Below are 21736 nucleotides of genomic sequence, written 5' to 3' on the forward strand. Positions count from 1 at the left end.
TATAATTAATCTGTCTTTATTTCAGTTAAAATCAACAAACATAGTAAACAAACAGCAAAATGTGTGTATATCTAAAGACAACTTGGATAGAGTATAATGCATTGAAAAGTGACACATAGCCTACTATGGGGGTAATATTTTTAGGGTGGATGTAACCTATCTACAGATGTAGCCTCTGTCTGTGCAGTAGGCTGTTAGCACAGGGCAGGCAGGAGAACTGTTGAGGGTTCTGGATGCACTGGAGGATCATCAGAGTTCTGCGAGGAGACATGAAGATTCAAAATAACAATGTGCACTCTACCGTGTTCAGGGTTCTGTTCACTTTCCCAAAATTCCCAAGTTTTCCAGAAATCCTGGTTGGATGTTTCCCAGAATCAGGATTGAACTAGAAAAAGACATTTCCTAAGGAAAATGTGTCTGCTTGCTAATCTTAAAGTGTTCATGCTTGTGAAATAGTAGTGTCAGTGACTGCAGTAATGGTAGTAGTAGTAATGGTAGTAATAGGGTTGTCATAAACAATGGGTTACTTAAAGTGAGTTATTTTGGGGTGGTTTGTAGGTGTAGTTATTGAAGTGGGTTATAGTGGGTTAGTATAGTAGGCTAGCGGGAGTACTATAGCATCTTAAGCCATATCATGTGTTTTTAAGCTCTCAAAATGTTTTAGTTTGAACATTATGATAGTTCTGTGGCAGAGACTTCAGTTTAGAATGTTGAAGCCTCCATATCGCCATTGAAATGAATGGGGATACAACAAACTTTATAGATTATGAAGTATGAAGGCTTCCAAAAAGCGGTGTTGAGACAATCTAAGTTGAGTCAGTCTGCACAACGTTGGGGCGGTGTTTGTAGCTGGAACGGATCAAGGCAGCGGCAAATATTTGTTTTGCCTTTGAAGTCTATGGAGCTTTTATCCTAATTTAAAACGGTTATAGTCCAAAAAGTAAAAAATAGCATCAACAATCTTTTGACAAGCAATCTACAATGAACAAAAATATAAACGCAACATCCAACAATTTTTATTTTTTTACTGAGTTACAGTTGAAAGTAAATTGAAACAAATTCATTAGGTAGGCCCTAATCTATGGATTTGACATGACTGGGCATAGGCCCACCCACTTGGGAGCCCACCCACTGAGGAGCCAGGTGTGGTTACACGTGGTCTGTGGTTGTGAGACCGGTTGGATGTACTGCTAAATTCTCAAGAATTATGTTGGAGGCGTCTTATGGTAGAGAAATTAACATTCAATTCTCTGGCAACAGATGTGGTGGACATTCCTGCAGGCTCCCTCAAAACTTGAGACATCTGTGGCCTTGTATTGTGTGACAAAAGTACACATTTTCAGTGGTCTTTTATTGTCCCCAGCACAAGGTGGAGCTGTGTAATGATCATGCTGTTTAATCAGCTTCTTGATATGCCACACCTGTCAGGTGGATGGATTATATTATCTTGTTATAGGAGAAATGCCCACAAACAGAGTTGTAAACATATTTGTGCACAACATTTTTGAGAAACAAGATTTTTGTGTGTGTGGAACATTTCTGGGACATTTTATTTCATTTTACAAGTTGAGTCTGTAACATGTCAAAGTTGGTTTGGTCTTTGTAGCTTTAACAGTTCAAGAACAATGGAAAATCCAAATGGCATTTCTAGCTTTAAAGGTTGAAGACTAGTTACAGTCCAAACTTTTACCATGTTAACCTATGCCAATTGAAATGCATTGAGATTTATGCAAATATGGTTGTAGTGTCAAAAATAATCAGTAGTATCCCCCAAAAAAATTTCAAGCAAAATTCTCATGGTAACGTGTGCGCTGGGAGTCGGGAAGCAAGTTCAGGGAGTGAATAATTTCATAAATGAACGAAACATAATACAAAACAAGAAACACGAACAACGCACAGACATCAAACTGAAACAGAAACAATGACACCTGGGGAAGGAATCAAATGGAGTGACATATAAAGGGCAGACAATCTAGGAGGTGATGGAGTCCACATGAGTGTCATTATGCTCTGATGTGCGTAACGATGGTGAAAGGTGTGCGCCATAACGAGCAGCCTGGTGACCTAGAGGCCGGAGAGGGAGCACACGTGACAGTACCCCCTCCCCGACGTGTGGCTCCAGCCACAGGACACCGAACAAAATGACGATACAGGGGATCAGGAATTGACCGCTCACCTCTGCTAAGGCGCAAGAAACCGGACGAACCGGCTGAGGTGTGAGAGCCTGATGAGCCGGCTGAGATCTCCCTGGTTGCCTTGGTCGAGGCACGGGAACCTGTTCACCTAGCTGAGGCATGGGAGTCTATCGAATCCGCTGAGGCATCACAGCCTCTCTATCCCGCTGAGGTATGGAAACCCGTCGAGCCAGCAAAGGCAGGGGAACCCGTCGAACCCGCCGAGGTATGGGAAACCTACAAACCGGCTGAGGCCTCCCAGGTAGCTCCGGTTCTGACTCCCGGACCAGACATCACCTCCAACACAAAAACCAAAAAACTCTGATGCTTCCCTTTGGTGAGACGTCATTCTGTAACGTGTGCGCTGGGAGTCGGAAAGCAAGTTCAGGGAGTGAATAATTTAATAAATGAACGAAACATAATACAAAACAAGAAACACGAACAACGCACAGACATGAAACTGAAAGAGAAACAATGACACCTAGGGAAGGAACCAAAAGGAGTGACATATATAGGGCAGGTAATCAAGGAGGTGACGGAGTCCAGGTGAGTGTCATTATGTGCTGATGCGCGTAACGATGGTGACAGGTGTGGCCATAATGAGCAGCCTGGTGACCTAGAGGCCAGACAGGGAGCACACATGACAATCAGTGGTAGTCTGGACGTTTTAAAATTGCTTTGGTGTTGGTAGCTTTTACGGTTTTGGCGCTAGAGGTTCCAGCAGATGGCAAATAATAATAATAAGTACGAACAGTTTCTAAAGTTTGCTTTGCTTTCAGCAAGCATACCTAATAAGCAGGAATACTCAGGATTTCTGGAAAACTAGAAAGTTACCGAAATGTTCAAAACAAATTGTGTTTTAGTGAAGTAGGAAGTGATGAAAAGGTGATGTGACTTACAGGTCACTGTCTGTGCAGGTCCAGCGGAACCCTCTGGTCTGTAGGACATTGATCAAATCCACAATGGAACCCTGAGTGCAGGATTCTCTAAAGGAGGAGAGAACGAGGATACATAAAGTACATAACATATAATATTTCTAAAGGTTGTTGTATTGTAGACAAACCATTTGTATCCGATGCAACTTGACAATAACATAATTTGCATGACATTTGCATAGATAAACTTATTTTGTGTTGATATTGAAAGATATGCCCAGTTCGTAACTTGGGTGTTTATCTAGGGTTCGTTCCAAATGGCACCCTATTCCCAATGTGGTGCATTACTTTTGACCAGGGCCCAACGGGCTCTATGTAGGGAATAGAGTGTCATTTGGGACGCATTCCTAGTCATTCTCACATGAAGGGTCCCTCCAGGTTGGCCACCACCTTGATGTTGACATGATCCACCATTCTGGGGTTCAGGCTGTCCAGCTCCACACCCCCAAACATGCTACAACAAGATGAAAAGGACCAGAGTGAAACAATCACTACCACTGTTAGACCACTATGTACTGTCAGTGGCTGTCACGTCTTCGCCTTACCTTTTCCTGTTGAAAGCATTCTCTATGGATCCATTGAGCAGCACTGTGATGTTGCCACATGCCGCTGCAGCAAACTGTCAAACATACAGAGATGAGGCAATCATAGCCAGACATAGTCCACAATATACAGTAGACATGTCATGCCGTCACTCAGTATCTCAAAATCACAAGGCATATCCCTACCACAAAAATATTGCCATGAGATTAGTGGCATTCATGTAATTTAGGCTACCATTTTGTGAGTGAGCTTACGTTTTGTGAGGCTTGTCTCCACAAGGAATAGACAGGATGGTTTACACACGTTGACCAGTCTGGGCAAGAGTTGAAATCAAAGCCTAACAAAGAGAAACACATGAAGGAGCTTCATAAGAAAGAGACAGCCATTTTTTACATAGAAAAACCACCCCATAGACAAAGTCAATGATATCTGCTGTGAAGAGTACGTTATCCTTCTAAGGAAAAGGAAAGTAATTCTCCTTTGATTCGTGTGCAGAGCAGGAGGGGGATCTCTCCGGTGCAAAATTGGAAGAGTTTACCACAGAGATGGGGGTGTAACACATGGTGTTCTGATACAGCTGCACTACACAACACCCTATGTGTGCAATATCCCCCACTCTGTCTCAACTTCCTGTAAGCACTGATCCAAACATTACATCTGTGGTCAACCACAGAGCCCCAGCCTGTCATATTGTGACCTCTCTCCTCATCAGGGGCTTTGGAGTGATGACTTGGCACCCACTGGAACAACTGTTCCTTCAGTTCTTTTGGGAACAATGTGAAGAAAAGAATCATAACTCTCTCTCTCTCTCTCTCAGACCATGATGAATCCTACCTCTGTCTTTCTCTTCCTGTCCGCACCAGATGAGGTCATTGAACATGTATCCCACCAGCGTGTCCTCCAGGGTCCAGAAACGACGTGTTACAGCTGCATAGCTGTGCATCAGCTCCCTGGTCTTACTCCAGAACAGCAACTACAAAAACCACAAGGGCAACAAGCACAAACCAGATACTAGATATCAGAGGAATCATACAGTAGATACTCAATAAATCAAAGATACTCAAAAACACAACACAGTCAGTTACATCCTCAGAGGATTCAGGGCCCGTATTCATAAAGTGTCACAGGGTAGGAATGCTGATCTAGGATCAGGTCCTACCTGTCTCGGATAAGAATCCAGCGCTGCCATGGTGATACTCACCTTACCACATGTCAGAGTCTGTGGTGTGGCATGGAACATCCTTTTGTAGTCCTTAATCTTCACATTACAGCGAGACTTCCTCATTACAGCCTCCTCAAACTCCCTCCAGATCTCCTCACAGTCATAGCTACAGTAACACACACAGCACTTTTACCTACAGTACCAGTCAAAAGTTTGGACACACCTACTCATTCCAGGGTTTTCCTTTATTTTTACTATTTTCTACATTGTAGAATAATAGTGAAGACATCAAAACTATGAAATTACACATATGGAATCATGTAGTAACCAAAAAAGTGTTAAACAAATCAAAATATATTTAATATTTGAGATTCTTCAAAGTAGCCACCCTTTGCCTTGATGACAGCTTTGCACACTCTTGGAATTATCTCAACCAGCTTCATGAGGTAGTCACCTGGAATGCATTTCAATTAACAGATCTGCCTTGTTAAAAGTTAATTTGTGGAATTGATTTCCTTTTTAATGCTTTTGAGCCAATCAGTTGTGTTGTGACATGGTAGGGTTGGTATACAGAATATAGCCCTATTTGGTAAAAGACCAAGTTCCTATTATGGCAAGAACAGCTCAAATAATCAATGAGAAATGACAGCCAATCATTACTTTAAGACATGAAGGTCAGTCAAGCCAGAAAATTCCAGGAACTTTAAAGTTTCAAGTGCAGTCGCAAAAAACATCAAGTGCAATGATGAAACTGACTCGCATGAGGACTGCCACAAGAAAGGAAGACCCAGATTTACCTCTGCTGCAGAGGATAAGTTCATTTGAGTTAACTGCACCTTAGATTGCAGCCCAAATAAATGCTTCACAGAGTTCAAGTAACAGACACCTCTCAACATCAACTGTTCAGAGGAGACTGCATGAATCAGGCCCTCATGGTCGAATTGCTGCAAAGAAACCACTGCTAAAGGACACCAATAATAAGAAGAGACTTGCTTGGGCCAAGAAACACGAGCAATGGACATTAGACCAGTGGAAATCTGTCCTTTGGTCTGATGAGTCCAAATTTGAGATTTTTGGTTCCAACTGCTTTGTCTTTCTGAGACACGGAGTAGGTGAACGGATGATCTCTGCATGTGAGGTTCCCACCGTGAAGCATGGTATAGGAAGTGTGATGGTGTGGGGGTGCTTTGCTGGTGACACTGTCGGTGATATATTTAGAATTCAAGCACACTTAACCAGCATGGCTACAGCATTCTGCAGCGTTCTGCAGTGATATTCCATCCAATCTGGTTGGCGCTTAGTGAGACTATCATTTGTTTTTCAACAGGACAATGACCCAACATACCTCCAGGCTGTGTAAGGGCAAATTGACCAAGAAGGAGAGTGATGGAGTGCTGCATAAGATGACCTGGCCTCCACAATCACCTGACCTCAACCCAATTGAGGTTTGGGATGAGTTGGACCGCAGAGTGAAGGAAAAGCAGCTAACAAGTGCTCAGCATATGTGGGAACTCCTTCAAGACTATTGGAAAAGCATTCCAGGTGAAGCTGGTTGAGATAATTCCAAGAGTGTGCAAAGCTGTCATCAAGGCAAAGGGTGGCTACTTTGAAGAATCTAAAATTGATTTGTTTCACTTTTTTGGTTACTACATGATTCCATATGTGTTATTTTATAGTTTTGATGTCTTAAATATTATTCTACAATGTAAAAAATAGTACAAATGAAGAAAATCCTTGAATGAGTAGGTGTGTCCAAACTTTTGACTGGTAATGTATATCTAATCATAGATAACATTTAAAAAAATATGTCATGTTGAGAACATGTTGCATATAATGAAATAAGATCCCTTACGAAAAAACCACATGAATTTCACAAAATCACATGGGATCACGTGATTACATGTGAAGTTAATGTGATAACATGTGACAACATGATCTCATGTGAAATAAATGGACAACATGCGGATGCAAAAAACATGTAGTCGGACACGAGCTCTGCTGTACTATAGGGCAGCCCCCCACACCTCTCTGATTCAGACACATTTCATTTGTACAACTGACTAGGTATCCCCCTTTCCCCTTATAGAGAGTTTAGTTTGGGTTAAGTTGGGTCTCTCTCTCTCCCTCTCCCCTTTTTTCTTATCCGCTCTCCTCACTCTCTCCCCCTTGAGGTAGATATCAAGTGATCTGGAGCAGTACTCGCAATAGTTTTCCACTTCTACTTTCTTAACAGCAAGCATCATAAAACATTATGACACGGTCATAAACATGTCATAATATGTCTTAACAGCTGACATAACTTGTCATAACCTGTCATAATACAGTCATGACACATATTTAGACCTGTTGTGACATATATTGCATTATTTTATGGCTGGTTATGACACCTACATAAGAGTGTTAAAACCCACAAAACCTATCGCGGTAGTTATTTTATGTCTGATTATGACACCTACATAAGAGTGTCAAATCCCACAAAACCTACCACACAAGGCGAAGCATTGTAGATTACACCATAGCCTACTTGAAAACTTCATGTGTATGTTATATAACATTTTCTGATATGTACCATATTAAATTATTGTAATTGTGCACACATTGATGTCAGACATGTACCTACTGTACCCCAATGCTCTGTTGCTGATGACTGGGATGAATGCAGGAGCAAATTTCAAGAGCAGGACAAGACACTATCTTTTTGAGTGATGACTGACATATGGCCATGCTCGTGATAGGCCTATCTGGCTGATATGATTATGGTGGTCATAATTCTTCTTGACAGAATCAAAAAGTGTATTTTTTTTGTCCAAGTAAAACGACACAGGATGGTCATAATACTTCATGACAGTGTTTGCTAATTGACATCATTTGAGTCAATTGGAGGTGTACCTTTGGATGTATTTCAAGGCCTACCTTCAAACTCAGTGCCTCTTTGCTTGACATCATGGGAAAATCAAAAGAAATCAGCTAAGACCTCAGAATTTTTTTTGTAGACCTCCACAAGTCTGGTTCATCCTTGGGAGCAACTTTCAAACGCCTGAAGGTACCACGTTCATCTGTACAAACAATAGTACGCAAGTATAAACACCATGGGACCACGCAGCTGTCATACCGCTCAGGAAGGAGACACGTTCTGTCTCCTAGAGATGAACGTACTTTGGTGCAAAAAGTGCAAATCAATCCCAGAACAACAGCAAAGGAACTTGTGAGGATGCTGGAGGAAACAGGTACAAAAGTATCTATATCTGTTACGCTCGTCGTTGGAATGAGACCAAGGTGCAGCGTGGTAGGCGAACATCTTACTTTTATTTAAAATGAACACCAAAAAACCAACAAAATACAAAAACGAACGTAAAGTTCTGCAGGCTATACAGCAACTAACAAAATCAAGATCCCACAACTGAAGGGGGAAAAAGGGCTGCCTAAGTATGATCCCCAATCAGAGACAATGATAAACAGCTGCCTCTGATTGGGAACCATACTAGGCCAACAAAGAAATAGAAACATAGATTTGCCCACCCAAGTCACACTCTGATCTAACCAAATAGAGAATAAAAAAGGCTCTCTAAGGTCAGGGCGTGACAATATCCACAGTAAAACTAGTCATATATTGACATAACCTGAAAGGCCGCTCAGCAAGGAAGAAGCCACTTCTCTAAAACCGCCATAAAAAGCCAGACTACGGTTTGCAACTGCACATCGGGACAAAGATGGTACTTTTTGAAGAAATGTCCTCTGGTCTGATGAAACAAAAATATAACTGTTTGGCCCTAATGACCATCGTTATGTTTGGAGGAAAAAGGGGGAGGCTTGCAAGCCGAAGAACACCATCCCAACTGGGAAGCACGGGGTTGTCAGCATCATGTTGTGGGGGTGCTTTGCTGCAGGAGGGACTGGTGCACTTCACAAAATAGATGGCATCATGAGGCAGGATAATTATGTGGATATATTGAAGCAACATCTCAAGACATCAGTCAGGAAGTTAAAGCTTGGTCGCAAATGGGTCTTCCAAATGGACAATGACCCCAAGCATACTTCCAAAGTTGTGGCAAAATGGCTTAAGGACAACAAAGTCAAGGTATTGGAGTGGCCATCACAAAGCCCTGACCTCAATCCCATAGAAGATTTATGGGCAGAACTGAAAAAGCGTGTGCAAGCAAGAAGGCCTACAAATCTGACTCAGTTACACCAGCTCTGTCAGGAGGAATGAGCCAAAATTCACGCAACTTATTGTTGCGTGAATTTAAACAATTTAAAGGCAATGCTACCAAATACTAATTGAGTGTATGTAAACTTCTGACCCACTGGGAATGTGATGAAAGAAATAAAAGCTTAAATAAATATTTCTCCCTGCTATTATTCTGACATTTCACATTCTTAAAATAAAAAGTGATGATTCTAATTGACCTAAGACAGGGAATTTTTAACCGGATTAAATATCAAGAATTGTGAAACCCTAAGTTTACATGCATTTGGCTAAGGTGTATGTAAACTTCCGACTTCAACTGTATATATGCATTCGTGAAATGGTAGGTGCTTTGTGTTTGTTTTGCATGGCCACTGATGTGATTGATTTGCGGTATAATTACATTGAAGTGGAAGGTGGCGAGATGACATGTCCTTTTAACAAATTGACGTCTGGTTTCACGAGGTTATTGTCATTCATTGTACATTTGTACGTATTGCGCAATTTTTTTAGCTACTGTAACCATGTTTTCAGACTTGCTTCGAACTTTGCCTGCTTTGATAGAGTCATAAGAGTAAAAATTAACCACCATAACTCCGTACCGAAACAGGAAGTACTTTAAAGGCTCATTGCTGGAGGTTGACGAAAACCCACACGCGAAGGATGTATTGACTTTTAGGCCGGGTTTCTGTACAGCACTTCGAGATATTAGCTGATGTACCAAGGGCTATATAAAATAAACTTGATTTGATTTGATTTGATTGACTGTGACTGTGACTGTCAACCCCATTTCTTATTCAGTAATGGAGGTACAGTGAAACTTTTATGTTTTATGAGCACTTGCATTGCACCGCTGTGATCATTCCAATGAAGATGAAGGGTAATTGAATGAATAAATCAAGTGTGAGCACACTGAAGCAGTTTGCACTCAGCGTTCATGACACAGGCAAACAAACAAACACACACACACACACACACACACACACACACACACACACACACACACACACACACACACACACACACACACACACACACACACACACACACACACACACACACACACACACACACACACACACACACACACACACACACACACACACACACACACACACACACACACACACACACACACACACACACACACACACACACACAGAGTGCCTGGACACAGCCCTTAGCTGTGGGATATTGGCCATATATCACACACCCCCAAGGTGCTTTATTGCTATTATAAACTGGTTACCAACGTAATTAGAGCAGTAAAAATACATGTTTTGTAATACAAGTGGTATACGGTCTGATATACTATGGCTGTCAGACAATCAACATTCAGAGCTCGAACCACCCAGTTTATAATTAAGCCATTAGGCACAAGGCGGTGTGGTATATGGCCAATATACCATGGCTAAGGGCTGTTCTTATGCACGACGCAATGCGGAGTGCCTGGATACAGCCCTTAGCCATGGTATATTGGCCATATACCACAAACCCCAAAGGTGCCATATTGCTATTATAAAATGTTTACCAATGTAAATAGAGCAGTAAAAATAAATGTTTTGTCATACCCATGGTATACGGTCTGATATGCCATGGCTGTCACCCAATCAGCATTCAGGGCTCGAACCACCCCGTTTATAATTAAACATACCACAGCATTATTGAATACTCGCTTCTGATTGGTTAAAAGGGCATTCTAGAATGGACATTAAAACCAGATAACTGGACAGTTCGAAAAGATATCGGGACACCTTGCAATCATGACGCAATAAGCGCCTACATATGCAAACCGTACTTGCTACAAAGTTACAGAATGCTAAACCAACAACCACACAAAACGGAATTAGATACATTGTAAATGCAGGTCCTACGAGGAACAAACTTTGCTAGCAGACTTTCATTGATTTGTTTTTGCAGAGACGTATTTTTTGGGGAGCGTCTGACGACTTAACGTGGTGAGTGATGAACAAGAATGTATCTGGTCCCTACTGTTGCAGTCATGACACAAGTGGCGCTATGCTGTCAAATACTTCCATGTTTCTAGTTTGACCAGCTGTTTTCAGCAACTGATATTTTTTAATTTGGTTGTCATATAGACAGGTTTGCTAGCAACAAACAATTGTTAAAATTTCGAGCCTAGTGTTGGATATACAATGCGATCTCCTCATTATGAAGTGTTGAGTGTCCTGACGAGAAGGAAAACTTTTCTACCTATGCTAGGCAAAATCAGCCATTATCAGCTCATTGTTATGGATGTATCCAAATGAATGTCAACAGAAAACAGCTACTTTGCTGTTACTCTACCTGCAAAGGTTGTGACTGTGTTAGCCGTAGCTAGCTGGCTAACAAGGGATAAGAACGTTGCCATGGAACATAAAAAACGAATGGTTGGGTCGCGTCCATAAATATCGAACTAAACGAATGAATGACTGGGAATGTATGAATTCACTTATAAAGATGAAAATATCAAAAACAACAAAACAGTATTTCTACCGGTAAAGTAAATGTGCTTTCATATTGTTTTCTCTCTTTCTTTTTTTCTCTCTCTCTCTCTCAGAGGACCTGAGCCCTAGGACCATGCCTCAGGACTACCTGGCATGATGAATCCTTGCTCTTCCCAGTCCACCTGGCCGTGCTGCTGCTCCAGTTTCAACTGTTCTGCCTGCGGCTATGGAACCCTGACCTGTTCACTGGACGTGCTACCTGTCCCAGACCTGCTGTTTTCAACTCTCTAGAGACAACAGGAGCGGTAGAGATACTCTTAATGATCGGCTATGAAAAGCCAACTGACATTTACTCTTGAGATTATGAATTGTTGCACCCTCGATAACTACTGTGATTATTATTATTTGACCATGCTGGTCATTTATGAACATTTGAACATCTTGGCCATGTTCTGTTATAATCTCTACCCGGCACAGCCAGAAGAGGACTGGCCACCCCTCATAGCCTGGTTCCTCTCTAGGTTTCTTCCTAGGTTTTGGCCTTTCTAGGGAGTTTTTCCTAGCCACCGTGCTTCTACACCTGCATTGCTTGCTGTTTGGGGTTTTAGGCTGGGTTTCTGTACAGCACTTTGAGATATCAGCTGATGTAAGAAGGGCTATAAAAATACATTTGATTAGATTTTTCTTTGGCAACTGTAAGCAATTGTATTTTATTGTTAGCCTGCAATACTTTATTATAAAAGGTGGCTATTTTGTGGCTACTATGTTCCACAAACACTTTTTCACATGTGAAATCATGTTATTTTCCACATGTGAAATCATGTGGTTTTCCGTAAGGGATTCTATGTTAGAAATGCATTTGATTTGTCAAGACACTAAGTCGGTCAAACTGCCTACTTTTTCATGTCTTACCCACACTTTACCTGGAATTAGGGCAAACTAGTGTTATGTAGCTGTAACATCGACCAATCACAATGTGTTTCAGGTTAGGTGTCGTCCCCATCTCAGCTCTCAAACCATCAGTGCAGAACAGGACAATGACAAACCCTGATGAAAGAAATAACACAAGTACAATACCTCTGAATGTATTCATCAATGTCTATAAAGGTGTTCTTTCACTCAGGTTATGGAGGGACTATAGAAAATAACTCACATAATATGAGCATGTGGAATATGCTAGAGGTCGACGAAGACTTCTGAAAGGTCATGGTGTTCAGAGCTCATGGATGGAGCTCTCCAAGGTACGCCCCAGACCCCTCTTACTTTCAGAGTTAGGCCCTGTCACTGTCAATAGAGAAAGAAAGAGTGAGTGAGTAACGAAGTGTGTGTATGTGTGTGCACGTGCTTGGTGACATCAATTGACATCAAGAGTGTGAACTCAATGGAGAGACCAACTCAGTGTTATCACCAAATCAAATCAAACTTTATTTGACACATGCCCCGAATACAACAAGTGTAGACAGTGCAGTTCAAGAAGAAGAAAATATTTGCCAAGTAGTCTAAAATAAAAAGTAATAATAAAACGTAACACAATAAGAATAACGAGGCTATATACAGGGGGCACCGGTACCGAGTCAGTGTGCGTGGGTACAGGCTAGTTGAGGTAATCTGTACATGTAGGTGGGGGCGAAGTGACTATGCATAGGTAACTAACAAACAGCGAATAGCAGCAGTGTACAAGAGGGGGGAGACTCTTATTATAATTTCATGCTCTCTCTCTGTGTGTGTGTGTGTGTGTGTGTGTGTGTGTGTGTGTGTGTGTGTGTGTGTGTGTGTGTGTGTGTGTGTGTGTGTGTGTGTGTGTGTGTGTTTGCATGCTTGGTGACCTCAAGTGTGAGGTAAAAGAAGAGATGACCCATGTGTTATCCCAAATGTGACTCCAATTATAATTTCACGCTATACTACTAGGAGGCACATTTGTGCAATGGGGGAGAGGTCAACCACTAGAAGTTTGCAGAAAGACATACAAACAGGCCATACATAGTGTCAGGTTAACATTTTTGGTAGGTAGTGTAAGATTCTGGTCAGTGTGTGTAATAGTGAGGAGTTGGTGAGTCGGAGGGTATGACTTTAGTTAGAGATAGGGTTTATGAGTTGGGTTAGTAGAGTAACCAGTGGCTGGCAGAGCTCCTTGCGTCTCTCACTACTCTCAAGAGAACACACACTGGGTTTGTTGCCTGTTAAATCTAATCAGCTAAGGGAATGTGGCTGTCTCTTCCCACTGTCTTTGTGTCCTGTCATAAAGGTGGTTATCTTTCAGCTGTTTACAGTAGATGTAAGGGTCAACAGTCCATCAAGCACACACACTCAAATTAAGGCAGACATTACTGATGAATGACACATATTTTTGTTAAAAGCCAATCATTCATTTTCTTATCACTCATGAAGTAAAGTACAGTTAAAACTCACCAACTCAACACCAATACCTTACCTACGATTAGAATAAATCAACAGGAAACAATAAGATGGTAATAAATCAGTAATCATGTCAAACATATTCAATAGAAACACTCAGTCAAAAAACGAATACATACAAACCAGACAAAGACCAAGAAGTGCTTACCACTGCATAAGAAGGGACACAAACATTGATGAGTTGATGGACAGTTAGCTCCACAACATCTGGATGTCCATAGGAGTGGTGTTCATTTCCCTCCCTGCACAGTAGCAGTGTCCTGGGGTTGTGCAGTGGACATTACCCTCCTCCCTTGGCCACTAAGAAACCTGAGGGGCTGGGCTCCCAAGACAGAGACAGCCCTTTCCCAACCCATAGAGCTGGATTGAGGGAATAAACTAGGCCTTTTCCTGCCACAGACAGACGGCCCGCATGACTCTCATTACAACAGTCTCCACATAGAGGGCAGGAAAAGGACTATGGGGAAGGACACTTACCATATGCAGGGACAGGGGCGAGCACACATATATCATATGAATACATAAAGATAAAGCTTTAGAATTTACTTATATTTACTTTAAGGCTGGAAAAGGGGTGGATTGCCAATCAACATACGGTGTGTGCAGTATCACTTAGTGGCCAGTAGATGGTGTTAATTGTCTTGTTTGTATGCGAGTTATGGTTTCAAGCCCCATCTCAGCCTTGCACTCTGTTTCAATCATACAGTCGTGGCCAAAAGTTTTGAGAATGACACAAATATTAATTTTCACAAAGTCTGCTGCCTCAGTTTGTATGATGGCAATTTGGATACACTCCAGAATGTTATGAAGAGTGATCAGATGAATTGCAATTAATTGCAAAATCCCTCTTTGCCATGCAAATTAACTGAATCCCCAAAAAACATTTCCACTGCATTTCAGCCCTGCCACAAAAGGACCAGCTGACATCATGTCAGTGATTCTCTCGTTAACACATGTGTGAGTGTTGACGAGGACAAGGCTGGAGATAACTCTGTCATGCTGATTGAGTTCGAATAACAGACTTGAAGCTTCAAAAGGAGGGTGGTGCTTGGAATCATTGTTCTTCCTCTGTCAAACATGGTTACCTGCAAGGAAACACGTGCCGTCATCATTGCTTTGCACAAAAAGGGCTTCACAGGCAAGGATATTGCTGCCAGTAAGATTGCACCTAAATCAACCATTTATCGGATCATCAAGAACTTCAAGGAGAGCGTTTCAATTGTTGTGAAGAAGGCTTCAGGGCGCCCAAGAAAGTCCAGCAAGCGCCAGGACCGTCTCCTAAGGTTGATTCATCTGCGGGATCGGGGCACCACCAGTACAGAGCTTGCTCAGGAATGGCAGCAGCCAGGTGTGAGTGCATCTGCACGCACAGTGATGCGAAGACTTTTGGAGGATGGCCTGGTGTCAAGAAGTGCAGTAAAGAAGCCACTTCTCTCCAGGAAAAACATCAGGGACAGACTGATATTCTGCAAAAAGTACAGGGATTGGACTGCTGAGGACTAGGGTAAAGTCATTTTCTCTGATGAATCCCCTTTCCGATTGTTTGGGGCATCCGGAAAAAAGCTTGTCCGGAGAAGACAAGGTGAGCGCCACCATCAGTCCTGTGTCATGCAAACAGTAAAGCATCTTGAGACCATTCATGTGTGGGGTTGCTTCTCAGCCAAGGGAGTGGGTTCACTCACAATTTTGCTTAAGAACACAGCCATGAATAAAGAATGGTACTAACACATCCTCCGAGAGCAAATTCTCCCAACCATCCAGGAACAGTTTGGTGACAAACAATGCCTTTTCCAGCATGATGGAGCACCTTTCCATAAGGCAAAAGTGATAACTAAGTGGCTCGGGGAGCGAAACATCGATATTTTGGGTCCATGGCCAGGAAACTCCCCAGACCTTAATCCCATTGAGAACTTGTGAACAATCCTCAAGAGGCGGGTGGACAAACAAAAACCGACAAATTCTGACAAACTCCAAGCATTGATTATGCAAGAATGGGCTGCTATCAGTCAGGATGTGGCCCAGAAGTTAATTGACAGCATGCCAAGGCGGATTGCAGAGGTCTTGAAAAAGAAGGTTCAACACTGCAAATATTGACTCTTTGCATCAACTTCATGTAATTGTCAATAAAAGCCTTTGGCACTTATGAAATACTTGTAATTATACTTCAGTATTTCATAGTAACATCTGACAAAAATATCTAAAGACACTGACGCAGCAAACTTTGTGAAAATTAATATTTGCGTCATTCTCAAAACTTTTGGCCACCCCTGTACATTACCAGGAAGTTGTTCCTTCCATCACATACAGTATAATAAAAATGGCATGATTATAATTATAATTTGTAGATTATAACCCCTCTCCTCTCCCCTAGAACTCTTCCCCCGTGTTGTTGCTGTAAAATAGACTGTGGTTTCTCTTAGCCAATTTACCTGGTCAAATGAACACATACGTTTTAATGTCTGTTTCATGCAAATCCTTATTTCTGCTGATATCTTGGTAAACCAGGTTACACAAAACTCTGATATAGAACTACAGACACTTTCGGGTAATATACATATTGTAGGGAATACATGTTTCAGTTCAGTTTAAATGTATATAGCAACAGCAAATAGTCTTACATTATCATATTTAATTTCACAAATAATTATATCCAATACATGTATTCACTCTTATCACATATTGATGTGTGTGTGTGTGTGTGTGTGTGTGTGTGTGTGTGTGTGTGTGTGTGTGTGTGTGTGTGCGTGTGTGCTTCCATCTTGTCCTGTGCACATGTTCTCCCCTACTACAGATGAAGCTAGAGACCGGAAAACATACATACAGAGAGAAACATTACATCACTCTTGTAATCACGCAATACAATAATCAGTATTGAAGGACTGTAATTCCTACAATTGATGCATACAAACTGTACTATGGCTTGCAAACAACATTTAATAGGCAAGCAAACAACATTTTTTATGTAGACTTTAAACAAGGTTGAGGGATTACTGGTCATACCTTTCGGAGGTCCAGCACATCCTGCAGCATATAGCGGATTCTGGGGGCGGTTGTCCTATTCTTCACAATCTTCACAATCATGTTGTAGTGCTGATCCATTCTGGGCTGTGGAAGTATAGACAGGCCAGGTGAATGTAGTTGACTGATTTATAGATCTGAATCTATTGGATTGATCTATCCAATCATTTAGGATTAAAATGCACTGTACTGTACTCATATAAATGTAACAGATCACATCAATAAATCAATACAGTGCTGTACCCTGGCCTTCTCTAAGTCCTTGCCGATGGTGGAGAGCATTGTGCACAGACACTCCAGAGAGGTATCGTCGCCATCCTTAGCAAGCTTTACGATGCAATTGTGCATAATGGCTTCTGTAAGTATCTTCAACTGGAACAACTCGCAAATGAATCTGATGTTGCCTAGAGACCGTCTGCACCACATGGCCTTGACCTCCTCCGGCTCCTCCTTCAGTCGCTGGCTGACCTCCCCCTGGAAGGTTCGGACAAGCTTCACAAGCTGCATCAGAGTTTTTTAAAGCACTTCATGGGAATTTAATTGGGAATAACACAATTTATTTCCACTGCAATGTAAGGAGCAAGTTCCGATGTCATATACTGTATGTCAAATATGTGTTCAGTGTGTTCTGTCTATGGAGTAACCAAGGAACATTTGATTTAATGACACACATCAGGGGGTAATCACAACCAGGGCTGGGATCTAGCAACTGTCAATCCAACCCCTTAGCTGTTAAACCAAGGGATCCAAATCTCTTTCCAAGGTCACAAGATGTCAGTTTAAGCTAGTCCCTAAAATATGTTATTGTACCTTGGTGGTGGTGTCCAGCTCCTTCTGCTTTCCTCCAAAGAGCTCAGATTTATTATTCTCAAACTCAAACCGGCATTGATTCAGCAGTAATTTACGGAAATTCAAAGTCACTCTTGGATTCCATGACGTTGGCACATTGAGCTGAAGAGTAAAAAGGATGTTACAAAAGTCAAAATGCCTGTGAATCAATGTTTTAAGTGATCCTCACATTTGGCAAACAAGAGACGGACACAAACACAGTTGCAGACTTACCCTCATTAGGCAGCGGCACAAGTTGGCGTAGACCGCAGAGCTGGCAGGGTGTGCTATGGCTCTCTCATATATGAGGTCAATGATGCACTTCAGCTTGTCTTCTGTGTCAATGGTGAGCTCAGTCACTTCTACCATCAACTCCCTGAAGTTCTTAGGAGTCAGCCTGTCCAGGATGTGACACATAGTGACAAACAGCTTCTGCATCTGTGGATCCTCAGCTTGCATGGTTTCCTTCAAGCCCTTTAGGACAGAAATGGGTGACATGGCAAAATATCACTGGCAATATTTATTTTAGAAGGTACTACAACACAACTACAGTAGGCACTTACCAGGTTCTGTTCTACTGACTCCTCACTGACAAGATTGCCAGTTATATCTAGACCAGATCCAAAGATTAGAGAGAGAGAGATATAAGTAGAGAGACAGAGAGCAGAAAAATAAATACATCAATGTTGAGCCGCTGGTAGTGTCCTAGTGGAGACTGTAGACAATGTACATTTGCACTGTCTGAGCTTTGCTACCTATAGGATATACTGTACACATCCTCAGCTGTCTAGATGAAGACATAAGGAAAAAGAGAATGGAATGATCTTCTACACAGAACAATCCATTAAGAGACACATTGAGTCAGATTTAACAAGTACCTGTTTTAGAGACCTTCCCCAGTTCCTCTGAGCAGACATCCTCTAGTTTTTCTTTCAGTGTAGAGGTGGACATCTTAACTTTCTGAAAATATACTTCATGACCAACAGGAATCCCAGGTATGTCTTCAAATCCAATGGGGGCAAGTAGAGACGTGCAGCTCTAGATTCAAACAGAAATAAAAGAGAGATGCAGGATGGTACATAGAAGTATTTCTGTTTTCTCTCTATGTAAATGAAAATGACAAAGGAGCATAGTTACCAGAACCATATATTTCTAATATGGTTCTGAGAGTTACTAATGCTGCAGTACCTGGAGGAAATGGATGTGATCCTCGGTCTGTGTCAGCAGTATAATGTTAGCATCAATCTTCCTCAGTTCAACATTGTCCTTCTCCAGTGTATGTAGAAGTCCTTCAGTCTCGCGCACTATATCCCTCTCCTTAGCTTTGATCATCTCTCTCACCTCAGAGCTTCTTCTCTCAATGAGGCGGATCAGCTCAGTGAACGTCCTCTCGCTGTCCACCACAGCTTCCTGTGCAGAGCACTGATAGGGAATTCGGAAAGTAAAAATGTAATTGAAGCCGCCATCGTAATGTACTTGTTTACAACCTACATTGTTGCGGTTCACAACTTACCTGGTTGTAAGTTTGAATAATTCCTGAAAACATTCTGTAGTTTTATTTTAGCATTGAAAATATGGCTCTACTTGAGCTCCATGAAGAGGAACAGGTTGAGTGACTAATTTCTCTGCTAATCTAACTACAGGAGAGCCGCCCGGAAATGAGCCAAGAAATGCCCCTTACATGTTTACCGACAACAGCCTGTGCCGACGAACAGTTAATTAAAAGCTTTGACTAGTACATTAGAATTCATTACATGATTTCCTGTTGATATCCTGACACACTGCAGCCACTGCTTTTAGACGTTTCTCTTTGCAATTTTGTCCTTTAATGTTTCCATATTTTACAGGTCAAAACTTACCTTGACAGAACCCATCATGTTTTGCAGGTCCAGCATCACAGTTTCCCTCTTCTTGATTTTCTGCTGACATTCCCTCTGTACCTTCCTCACCTGTTCCTGTGAATATACATATTAAACCCTATTTGATAGTATTAATGCTGTGATGGCAACAACAACAACAACAAGATTACATTGAAAGACAAAAGATTTCTGGCAGTTGGGCATACCTGTTTCTTTGCCCTTTCAGCTGGAGCTACAACAGTTTCATGACCCCTGTGTTGATCTATAGCACACTGATAACAAATGCATTGTTGATCAGTGCAGCAGTAGACCTCCAACAGTTTGCCATGGTGAGGGCAGATCCTCTCCTTTAATTGTGTGGAGGCTTCACACAGAATATGTTTCTTCAAAGCTGTTGACTCATAGTGAAGCTGAATGTGAGTCTCGCAGTATGAGGCCAGACACACCAAACAGCACTTCACTGCTCTGTGTTGTTTACCAGTACAGATGTCACATGGCACATCTCCAGGTCCAGCATACGGCAGAGAAGGGGAAACTTGTTGTCCTGTCTTCTTCAGTTTCCCCACTACTTCAGTTAGCATGTTGTTTCTGCTCAGGACAGGCCTTGGTGTAAAGGTCTGTCTGCATTGAGGGCAGCTGTAGATAAGCTTTTGATCATATTGATCCCAGTGACCCTTAATACAAACTTTACAGTAGCTGTGTCCACATGGAATAGTCACCGGATCGTTCAGTAAATCCAGACAGATTGAGCAACTAAACTCCTCCAGGGACACTGAAATACAGGCCTCTGCCATGGTCACTGTCCTTAAAAATACTGAGAATTGTCACATTCAGTTTCACTTCTCTGAAACAGTTCTTCCTCTTCGCAACGAACTGACAGGTGCATACACTGCCACCTACTGTACTGGAGTGTGAGTTTGGTCACAACCTATCTTTTAGTTATATAACCTTTATTTAACTAGGCAAGTCCGTTTCTTATTTACAATGACGGCCTTCCCCTGCGAAACCCTAACCCAGACGATGCTTGGCCAATTGTGCGCCGCCCAATCATGGCCAGTTGTGATACAGCCTGGAATCAAACCAGGGTCTGTAGTGACACCTCTAGCATTGAGATGCAGTGCCTTAGACCGCTGCGCCACTCGGGATCTCTTTGTAACTATACCATTATATTCTCTTAACTAACCCTACATTTCTAATAAAATAAAATTCCCAACAAACCTCATTACTCCCATCACCCCCACAAAAAATACCAACCTCTCTTTTTATATATTTTTTATTTAACTTTTATTTAACCTCTCTGACCCTTTCAAACAACATCTCCCTTTCTACGTCATACATTTCACAAAATAATTCTAAATATTCAACCATTTCCTCTACCATACAGCCATTACAAATTCAAGTACCATGACTCCATCAATTTCAAAGAAAAATTTAATCCCGTAAACCCTAATCTCACCTACACAACATCAATTCCTCCCTTTCATCTCCATTATATGACACTATATCCCGTACAGATTTCCTTGTACTATAAAAATGTTTGCCCATTCTACTTTCATCCCATTGTCTATGCCAGCAATCTAACCCATTTTTCAGAATCAATGTTTTAATTTCCCCTCTACCCAACTACACCTGTATATCCACAATATTATTTTGTTTTTGCTATTATATCTACTATATAATTTCCATAAACTCCTGTATGAGCCGTAATCCAACAGAACTGGATTTCAATACCAATACCAATAACCCCAACAACAGCAGCATTATTTATAATCCTAAATTCTCATGTTCTGACTTTCCAGATCTTAAACTACATCAAATTGATGCAGTCCCAACATATTACTACTCTTCTTGGTTGCACCTCCTCTATCCATGGCAATCCAACAATTATCACAACCATTTCTGTTGCATATACAGATAAATCATGTGTTAGTCTCTTCCATAAATTAAAGTCAGGAATTAATACACCTGCTCCTGTGGGATCCTTTGCACCATCTGTACACACTGCAAGACAATAATAATACAACTGATTACTAATATATTGATCCACTACTGTTCCTACATTATCTTCTTCACACCACTGTTTCTTTTCTTCAATCAGGCTAAGATCAACATGTGGTATTGAGTAAAACCACGGTGGCACATTTCTGAAAGTTTTTTAATGAGTCGGCC

The 21736-nt window shown here is 41.6% G+C and overlaps 2 protein-coding genes across 5 annotated transcripts; both read right to left on the reverse strand.

Annotated features, from left to right (window-relative positions):
- LOC139531891 (ADP-ribosyl cyclase/cyclic ADP-ribose hydrolase 1) lies at window positions 1-13879 on the reverse strand. Of its 2 annotated transcripts, XM_071328830.1 has the most exons (10): window positions 13857-13879; window positions 12601-12731; window positions 12371-12494; window positions 4854-4980; window positions 4487-4625; window positions 3907-3989; window positions 3655-3728; window positions 3471-3563; window positions 3074-3160; window positions 1-257 (listed from the first exon to the last, which is right to left on the reverse strand). In XM_071328830.1, the coding sequence occupies exons 2-10, from the start codon at window positions 12653-12655 to the stop codon at window positions 161-163; spliced, it is 879 nt and encodes a 292-aa protein (XP_071184931.1). In that variant the 5' UTR covers window positions 12656-12731; window positions 13857-13879; the 3' UTR covers window positions 1-160. The 2 variants fall into 2 exon arrangements, with proteins under 2 accessions (XP_071184931.1, XP_071184933.1); XM_071328832.1 differs by lacking the exons at window positions 1-257; window positions 13857-13879 and adding an exon at window positions 995-2064 and having other exon boundaries at window positions 12601-12728.
- Window positions 13880-16471: 2592 nt separating this feature from the next.
- On the reverse strand, window positions 16472-20432 carry LOC139531890 (E3 ubiquitin/ISG15 ligase TRIM25-like). 3 transcript variants are annotated; one of them, XR_011666452.1, is made up of 11 exons: window positions 19774-20411; window positions 19568-19663; window positions 18897-19130; window positions 18587-18746; window positions 18272-18318; window positions 17943-18182; window positions 17691-17831; window positions 17124-17381; window positions 16863-16967; window positions 16582-16659; window positions 16472-16545 (listed from the first exon to the last, which is right to left on the reverse strand). XR_011666452.1 is itself a non-coding variant. In XM_071328829.1 (10 exons), the coding sequence occupies exons 1-10, from the start codon at window positions 20359-20361 to the stop codon at window positions 16648-16650; spliced, it is 1854 nt and encodes a 617-aa protein (XP_071184930.1). In that variant the 5' UTR covers window positions 20362-20432; the 3' UTR covers window positions 16472-16647. The 3 variants fall into 3 exon arrangements, 2 of the variants coding, with proteins under 2 accessions (XP_071184930.1, XP_071184929.1); XM_071328829.1 differs by having other exon boundaries at window positions 16472-16659; window positions 17124-17354; window positions 19774-20432; XM_071328828.1 differs by having other exon boundaries at window positions 16472-16659; window positions 19774-20412.
- Between the last annotated feature and the right edge of the window lie 1304 nt (window positions 20433-21736).

The sequence above is a fragment of the Salvelinus alpinus genome, chromosome 10, assembly GCF_045679555.1.
Source record: "Salvelinus alpinus chromosome 10, SLU_Salpinus.1, whole genome shotgun sequence".
In the NCBI taxonomy this organism is placed as follows: domain Eukaryota; kingdom Metazoa; phylum Chordata; class Actinopteri; order Salmoniformes; family Salmonidae; genus Salvelinus; species Salvelinus alpinus.

What these genes read in the sequence shown, in the direction of transcription:
- LOC139531890 (XM_071328828.1), bottom strand. Translation starts at nt 20,361, where the DNA reads ATGGCAGAGGCCTGTATTTCAGTGTCCCTGGAGGAGTTTAGTTGCTCA. An exon ending in CTGAAAGGGCAAAGAAACAG is followed by an intron (nt 19,664 to 19,773) that starts GTATGCCCAACT and finishes GTATATTCACAG; the next exon opens with GAACAGGTGAGGAAGGTACA. An exon ending in GGGGAAGGTCTCTAAAACAG is followed by an intron (nt 18,319 to 18,586) that starts GTACTTGTTAAA and finishes GATCTGGTCTAG; the next exon opens with ATATAACTGGCAATCTTGTC.
- LOC139531891 (XM_071328830.1), bottom strand. Translation starts at nt 12,655, where the DNA reads ATGACCTTTCAGAAGTCTTCGTCGACCTCTAGCATATTCCACATGCTC. An exon ending in CTAGTTTGCCCTAATTCCAG is followed by an intron (nt 4,981 to 12,370) that starts GTAAAGTGTGGG and finishes GTGTTACTGTAG; the next exon opens with CTATGACTGTGAGGAGATCT. An exon ending in GGAGACAAGCCTCACAAAAC is followed by an intron (nt 3,729 to 3,906) that starts GTAAGCTCACTC and finishes TATGTTTGACAG; the next exon opens with TTTGCTGCAGCGGCATGTGG.